Source organism: Genypterus blacodes, unplaced genomic scaffold, assembly GCF_046128005.1.
Source record: "Genypterus blacodes isolate CSIRO-AG114 ecotype Tasmania unplaced genomic scaffold, CSIRO-AGI_Gbla_v1 ptg000044l_1, whole genome shotgun sequence".
NCBI classification, from domain to species: domain Eukaryota; kingdom Metazoa; phylum Chordata; class Actinopteri; order Ophidiiformes; family Ophidiidae; genus Genypterus; species Genypterus blacodes.
The window spans coordinates 5,896,399-5,904,879 of NW_027466857.1; the positions used below are offsets into that span (position 1 = coordinate 5,896,399).

General features: G+C 41.8%; 1 protein-coding gene across 1 annotated transcript; it reads left to right on the forward strand.

The window, feature by feature from the left end:
* Positions 1 to 4,460: 4,460 nt before the first annotated feature.
* On the forward strand, positions 4,461 to 6,144 carry LOC142999638 (uncharacterized). Its single transcript, XM_076149261.1, has 5 exons — positions 4,461 to 4,569; positions 4,747 to 5,076; positions 5,262 to 5,627; positions 5,816 to 5,935; positions 6,059 to 6,144. Exons 1-5 carry the CDS (start codon positions 4,527 to 4,529, stop codon positions 6,142 to 6,144), a joined length of 945 nt encoding a protein of 314 aa, XP_076005376.1. The 5' UTR covers positions 4,461 to 4,526.
* The last annotated feature ends 2,337 nt before the right edge of the window (positions 6,145 to 8,481 follow it).

The following is an 8,481-nucleotide window of genomic DNA, read 5'->3' on the forward strand; positions in this document are numbered from 1 at the left end:
AGCCTGGCTCTGGATGGTAGATCAGTTGTCTGGTTCAGTTCCAGCCTGTCATTGTTCCTTAACAAGACATTGAACCTCTCACTGCTCCTGATGTGCTGGTTGGTGCCGTGTGTAGTATGTCCCTGCCATCAGTGTATGAGTGGGTGAACATGGTTATTGTTAGTTTTTCTAAGTGTTATTGGTCTTTTTGTTTTTCTTTTCCTGCATCCTTTGAACTTCTTGAAATAAACATTGATGAGATAAATATACATTTAATCTCCCTTATCTGATGAGATTGTAATTACTGTCCTCTCTGAATGTCTGAACAAGTAATGCATCTTGTTAATATGATTAAAGCTGCTGGTCTGTTAGAGCTTGTTCCTGCCAAAAGATGGCAGCAGTGTGTAAGGAGATGGTGAAGGTAGAATACACGTGTCAAAGCTGAGAGGCTTAAAGTAGTAACCACAGTTCACAAGGCAGGTTCATAAGGCACACATGGCTTAACTTAAACATGCCTTGTTGAAGTTGTATTAAGTTAAATCCTATTATTCTGAGCGTGTTAGGATGTTGTCTTGACTTGTGTTAAGCAACACATTCGAGTATGAAAAGGTGGAATGAATACTGTCTCCTTCCACCTGCAAATTGTTCCCGACCAAATAGTGCAACAATTCAAACAGCGACTTTGAACACAATGAAATCATCAGAACACAAACAAAATATGATGAAAGCACTGTCACATGTGTATATTAATAACACTGAGCTGATATTAAGCATTGCCACTACAGCCTGTGTGTTTAATACACTGAAGAAAGCAGCCAATCAGATTGATGTTAAGTTGCTCCCTCCCTTCTGATTGTTCCCTCCCCTTTGATATAGTCTCATTAACATTAATTGTTTTGCAGCACATTCTAATTTACCCACTGTGTGCTGTGGATAAACCAGAAAATGCTGATTGTATTGTTTATAGAACTTGTCCTCTCAATTGGCCGTAAGTACAGTATATGTAGAACTTTCATGTTCAAGCTTGCTATATCTTAGGCATTGTTTTCCCTTGTACAGTAAAGCAGGTGGTGATGTACAGTTTATAAAATCTTTGTTTCTTATTGCATTTCATTTGTTTTTCAGGCTCAGACAGTCACAGCTTTGTGACAAAAACTGTTGGTGCTGGAGACGATGTGACTCTAACATGTACACGCAACTCTGCTAAGTCAGGAGTGTTAATGTGGATGAAGCTTGTGACTGGAAACCTGCCTGAAGTTTTAACAATCGCTCACACATTTGAGTATGGCTTTCCCAGGGTATTTAGCCCTAACATTACAGTAAAGCAAAATTCTGGATCCTTTACTATTCAAATAAAAAAAATAAGGAGAAGTGATGCTGCTTTTTACTACTGTACAGAAGTCGCTACACTCAACATAGCAATTTTGAATGCAACACTTCTGAGAGTCAAAGGTAAATAGGTTGATGATGATGAAGCAACATTTTTAATCTCTGTTTTTGCTGGACATGAACTTGTTTTCTGAGCGAGCAAATTCATCACAATGAATATGTTCACACTGAATGATGCCTGACTCAACAGAGAGTAGGAACATTTTTATTGCTTATTTTTTTGTTTCCCAGGGCCAGAACGTGATATCATAGCTGTCATTTTTCCACCCGATCCAGTCCGTCCAGGAGACTCTGTGACCCTCCAGTGTTCAGTCACTTACGATGAGGAAAAAACCTGTCCAGAAGACCGCATGTACTGGTTTAAAGCCGGATCAAATGAATCTAACCCCAGTTTGATTTATGCTCATGGAAAAGGTGGTGATGAATGTCAGAAGGGCCTGATTCCCCCTGTACAGAGTTGTGTCTACAGCTTCTCTAAGAACGTCAGCCCCTCTGATGCTGGGACTTATTACTGTGCTGTGGCCACATGTGGGGAGATTTGGTTTGGAAATGGAACAAAACTGGACATTAAAGGTGACTATCATATCAAACAGGAATCTGCCTGTTGAGTATTCTATTTGAAGTTATGGAAAGTCAAGAAAATCAATGATCAACTAATGAAACATCATCAAAGCTATATTTTCATTTGTCCCTTTTCTCAGAAGATGCAGATTCACAGATGACCAGTTACATTCTTTTCCTGTTGTCTGCTACTTTGATCCTGAGTCTGATCATTGTAGTTCTTCTCATTTACGCACTGAGGAACAAAGGGGTTGATTGTTGCGACGGTAAGCAAACTCAAGCATACCCCAATGTAGTAAAAAGGGATTTGACTCACTAGACTTCTCTGGATTGATATCGCACAGCTATGAAGTTTCATCAATTTTGCTGATTGTTTTTGTCATTCTATAATCCAGCCTGCTTTTCACGGCAAACACGGACGGCAACAACAGACAGTGATCCGCAAAGTCCGCAGGTAAGGAATTTGATGATGGAAACATCATGAATGTATTTTCATTGTCATTTATGTGTGTATATGCTGAAATTGATTTAAATCGTTTTTTTTTTTCATTTTTCCCCACAGAAAGGCGAGGACTCTTTCGTTTATGCAGCACCAAGGTTTGCCGGGAGGAAGCCAGACCACGGCCTGAGGAGAAATACAGCAGCTGCGGGGGAGGAGAGCGTCTACTCTGATGTGAAGGTTTTCCAGTGAAATGAATCACCTCATCATCATCATTATTTTTTAACCAAGTTTAATCTCAATTAACCCAAAAATATATTCCATGCGTCCAAATGGGCTCTTTGTTAATCTAACCAGATCTACTCTTGAAATAGAATAAATTCACCAAAAAACTATTTCTACCAATGGACCGACCAACCTGTCTGTCTGTCCGTCTGTCTGTCTGTCCGTCTGTCTATCTCAGTGTAATACACACTCAAGTATTGGATTTAACACTTTATTGTAATGAATCTTTACCGTTCAGTCATGACATGTTTTATTTTGATTGTAGAAAGGTTTAAAATGTGATTTATTGGTTCATCATCTACACATTTTGTTCAGCACATAAATGCAGCAGTTGGATAAAATATGACCGCAATGTTGATGGATTTTATACTTTTTTTTTTTCTTATTGTTATTGTGCACAGAGACAGAATTAGCAAAGGTTACTTCTTACACTGGTTCAATGAACAAAGGCTTTGTGGTTTGGTCTCATGTTTGTAATGACACGCACACGCACACACACAGCAACATCCTCCTGGACTGCTCCCCAACTACATGAACTGCTGCCCCAGGAGAGAGACTCTCCATAATAGGCCTGTATTGTGCTTTCTTTCACTTTCTCATCTCTGTCTTGCATGTTATTTTCTAATGCATGTTTGTGTGTATTGCCTTGCATGCCTATTTTTTGTACCTCTGTGTAACCACACTGGAAGTTCCTATTGCACACCCAGCCGTCTGCGGAGAGGGAATCTCTCTTGAAATTATTATTATTAGTTTATTTTTTTTCAGGGACAATACAGCGCACATTATTACACACATAGCCATCACAAATCAATGCATAACAGAGTATGTAGATGTGTTACATGAAAGGTTTCTAGCCAGATGGCTAATTTGCAACCCCAGGACCTCGTCAGGCCTTTCTAAACAAAAAACATAACATGTAGTGGTCTAAAAAGTTATTTAAATTAAAAAAAGTTGTTGTGTACGTGTGCATACACCTCTCTATACACATAAAGACCAATATCAAACATCAAAGGTATAGTCTGAGTCAGACGACACCAAACCATACACATCAGAGCAAACACAGCATAAGAACAACACAAACAGTAAATCACATGACAACACAAACCCCAGACACCCTGCCGCTCTCACCGAAGCGAACACCAAGGCATCTAGCACAGACAGTACAATAATACCTGGACAGTAGAGTGTGTGTGTACTGTAATTGCCCTTCCTGAGGTCTCTTCCTTTTTTCCTTATACATGAAGGTTTTCACCACAGTTTTTCCTCGTCTTCCTAGAGAGCTTTGGGCAGAGTGCTGGATTTTCCTGATGTTGTGGGTCTGTAAAGCGCTTTGAGACATTGTATGTGATATTGGGCTATACAAATAAAATTGACTTGACTTTACTTGGAAAATCTGCTGGTTGCAAGTGGGCGTGGTCGAAATGGGTAGATGCAGCTGATTCCAAGGAATAGAGGGGGAAATCATTTTGATTCTACAAGTCACATTAGACCTGATGAGACAAATCGTCCTGTTGTCATAAGAGGGCAACTGTTGCCTGAGATTTACTTTTCCTTGGATCGCTCATGTGTGATTTCCTTCCTTGTCCAAACTATAAGCATTGGACCAACAGGTTTGCAAAAGTTTCCCCAGTTTCTATCTATGAACCCAAGATATCAGGCAGGAACAAGTAACTGCTTCACCATTAACTAGGCAAACCTCTGTTCAGCTGACTGCAAAACCTTAGTACTGGTGAAGCTGCATGTGACAGGAAGTGTGCAACTGAAACCTATTTTTCGTGAAAACCATTCAGTTGTGCTTCCTGTCTCGGCCATCTCATACCGTCTTTCTCTTGCTGCAATACACAAAAGCTTTCTAACAAGAGAACATTGCAAGATGATCCTGATATGGCTTCTACTGCTTCTTATCCATGAGGGATGTAAGTATATGCTTTCATTTTGAAAATGTGCTATCAATTATTGCTTTTTTCAACAGTGTAGTAAAGAAATTATAACCAATTACAGCATTGGCCTAATTCCAAAAAAGCTTTACATTTGTTGCTGTTGTGATTGTAACAGTAATGTGTATTTGTGTGTTCTGCTCCCCCTGAACCCAGACACGCTGATGCCACTGACCACAGTTCAGCTTGGTGAACCTGCAACCTTTACGTGTGTTGTCACCGATGAGGAATACAGCAATACTCGCATCAAGTGGTACAAACAGAGTACTGGTGGTAATCTGATACTGATTTCTACACTTATGAAATCTGTTTCAGAACCAATACTTGATCAAATGTTTGAGCCGTCAAGATTTAAAGCAATCTATGTCGAAGATATCAGCAATCTGACTATTTTGAGGACAACCCGAGAGGACGAAGCCATTTATCACTGTGCGATCTCTAGTTGGAGGCAGGCCGTGTGGAGTGGGACCTATTTGTCTGTAAAAGGTAACATGTAGCTTTAATTAGAGCCTCAGATGTCTGATTTTACTGAGGTTCTCAATTTTCCCTCTCATACACATATTGGAGAAAATAATGTTTCTGTTAAATTCAAATGTAAGGAAATCCTTCTAAAAATCTGAAGACATCCTTGGTATTCCTACATTTCTTTCCATTTCATTTACAAACTGCAGGAAATTCTCTGAGGACATCCGACCTGATTATTGTGCAAGAGCCCACAGTGTCTGATCCAGTCCATCCAGGAGACTCAGTGTCTCTCCAGTGTTCGGTCCTCTCTGGATCTAAAGACGAAATGTGTCCCGATCGCAGTGTGTTCTGGTTCAAAGCTGGTTCTGATAAATCCCATCCAGACATCATCTACACAAACATAAATCCCCCTGACGGATGTGAAAGCAGTCCTGGCGCTCATTCTTCTCTAAAGAGCTGCGTCTACAGCTTCTCTAAGAACGTCAGCTCCTCTGATGCTGGGACTTATTACTGTGCTGTGGCCACATGTGGGGAGATTTGGTTTGGAAATGGAACAAAACTGGACATTGAAGGTGACTGCAGTTTTTGGTTCAACTAAACTTACGATTTCTTGTGACCTGAAGTTCTTTTGCCTACCTATGTTGAACGCACTTATTGGAAGTCCCTTTGGATAAAAGCGTCTGCTAAATGACTGTAATGTCATGTAACTCTGCACAAAGTCAAAATGTTATATTTATTTCCTCTGTTCCTCTTGTTTCAGCAAACAGCTTATGCTCAGTTGGAGATTTATGGAAGTTTGTTTTCTCTGCTTATTCCGCCATAAGTGTGATTGTCATAGCTGCCCTCATTCAAGCCATCAAGACAAAAGCATGCTGCAAAGGTATTTCTCTACTCACTGTTGCCTTTTTGCCAGTTTATACACTGGATTCTCGGTCAACATAACGATTAAATTAATCTTTATTCACTGCTGTTAACATGTTTTCATTATTATTTCATAATCCAGAGCTGCAAACAAATACTGCAGCAGCCAGAGGTGATCAATGGAGTCAGCAGGTAGGGAAAGTTATAATGGATCGATACAAATTGTAGCAATGACTTCTAGTACTACTACTGCTACTGCATGACATGTATGTGCTGTATTTCCATAGAGAGACATGAGGGATTATTCTGCAGTCGTCTTTGCCGTGAAGAAAACTGCAAGCAGAGATGTAAAAGCAGCAGAGCGAGATCAGATCTACGCTGCAGTCAGAGCTTTTGGACTGGATTAGCAGGTCAAACAGTGGATTACTCGGCAGCAAATACTGCACTATGTAAATGTTTTGTTTTTAAATGCTTGTGTACTACAATCAGTTTGTTCTATGTGGCTATCAGTTATGATATGTGCAACATATTGGGATACCATAACCATAGAAATAAGGGATTGCAGGTCAGATTATTGAGCCACATGTAGATACTGTGAAACAGACATAGAGTGTGACAGTGCCATCGTAACAGAGGTATGCTCTGGGCACATATCTTGTTTGACCTCAATGAAAGCTCTGAGGCCAGGGGATTAACAGGCTCTGTGTGTTGAGGCTGTCAACAGATGTCTTCTCACTGATTAGATACGTCTTGATGCTAAATTCATTCAGTCGCCTATGACTGAAGCATTTGGCCAGGAGAAGATGTTAAGGGGGTGGCGCCCAAATTAATTAACCAGTCCCTGAACCTCTTTGTCCTCCAGTTGGTTGGGCAGCAGCGATGGACAGTCGCTGTCCATCTTCTAATGGCTTCCAGCTCAACTCCTCCCTGTGTTCCAAAGCCAACAAGATGCTCCTCTGCCTCCCCCAACCTACGAGCAGCTTCCTGACCCTTCCTGCTATTTCCAGGAGACCATCAGTTCAATCAGGATGATCCTCTTCACATGCTTAGACCAAATGATGACTTATGGCCTAAGGGTGGTTTAGAGGACCTGGGTAAAATGTAGTATCCTTCCCAGGTCCACCCTCATCTGCCATGATGGTGCCAGTTGCAGGAGGCCTTTCTTGGTCTTGTTAGCGGAGGATGGTGACTTCTCCCCTTACTTGATTAACTGTATGGATGGAGCAGGTCAGTCTGTCTTCTGTCTCACCTTCCCCAAGATGTCAGCCAGTGCTCCGAGGAACATGTCTTGGTATATCCAGCCCTGGCTAAGTGCATAACTTGCACAGTGGGTCCTCCCTCTTTCCCCACGTGTGTAGGTTCATTGGTGTTTGGTCAGTGCCGTACACTGACCAGAGAAGGAAAGAGATGTGGAAGGGCTCCAGCCTCTAAAGCATGGGCCATGTGATCTTCCACATTGGCAACTCCCACTGAGTCCAGGCTCCTTGTGTTTCAGGTTCCTAGGCCTTTGACCTCCGTCCTACCTCCTCCAGGTATCAGACCTCGGCTTTGATCATAGCTCTCCTTTGCCTTCAGTCTGCTTTCCTTCCTTTTTTGGGTGGTTGGAAGTCTCCCCGTGCTCAGATTCCCTATGGTGTGCCTCAACCTCCCTATGTCTCTGCCTGTGCCACCGATGTGTCAGCTGGCCATTTGTGTACTGATCTTAAGGGGGTAGCTGGTAGCTGTACGATGGGGGTAGCTGTACAGACGTCTAGTATAGCCCCACCTGTGAAGATGTTTATTATACTCCCCTCTTGACTCCTTCCACGGATGTCAGAGGTACGTCTTACCAGACTTTGAACTTGCCTGGTAAACCTCAGCCCTCGATCTTTCTCAGCCACTTGCCTGTTCCACTGACCTGGATGTGTTGCTTCTGTCAGAGAGAGCGGCATCACACCACCTAGACATTTTAGGTTGGAGTATCTGTTTACCTATTCTACCTGACAGATATGGTAAACACTGAGCAAAGTAGTTTCAATCTCATTACAACACCAGCTCTTGGTCACTTTCTGGTCTGACTGTGTTCCTGTCTTATCTCTCCATGAGTGTGTATGTGTAATGTGTTAATTCACGATGAGTAATTAGTATAGCAGCACCAGACAAGTATATTTGTCTGGTGCTGCAGGGAGATCCAGAGGAATACGTCATTGTGCCTCTTTTTCTGAATTTGGCTTGGTCTCTGTAGTGGGGGGTGAATGTTCAACCCCTGCACCACCTGCATGTCCTAATGTGACTGAATTTTAGTAATTTCCTTTGGGATAATAAACTTTTATCTTATCTTAAACTAGATCCAAAGTTTGTTTTGAAGATTTTTTGTGCAACTGTCAATTCTTGTGTGGTCTCACAGCAGGGTGTGAAGTTGAAGTCGAAACTCAAGTTGATTTGCCATGGAAACAAATAGCAAAGCCACATGCAGCAGCTACGCTTGTACTTGTAAACTGTGGTTGGCCATCTCTTTCACCTCTGGCCAACCACCATGAGTGTTTCCTCAGAATAGGTCTGTGTACAGGCATCAACAGGATGTGG

Coding starts and splice junctions, on each gene's coding strand:
- LOC142999638 (XM_076149261.1), top strand. CDS start 4,527: ATGATCCTGATATGGCTTCTACTGCTTCTTATCCATGAGGGAT. Junction 5,077..5,261: donor GACCTATTTGTCTGTAAAAG/GTAACATGTAGC, acceptor TACAAACTGCAG/GAAATTCTCTGAGGACATCC. Junction 5,628..5,815: donor AACAAAACTGGACATTGAAG/GTGACTGCAGTT, acceptor CTCTTGTTTCAG/CAAACAGCTTATGCTCAGTT.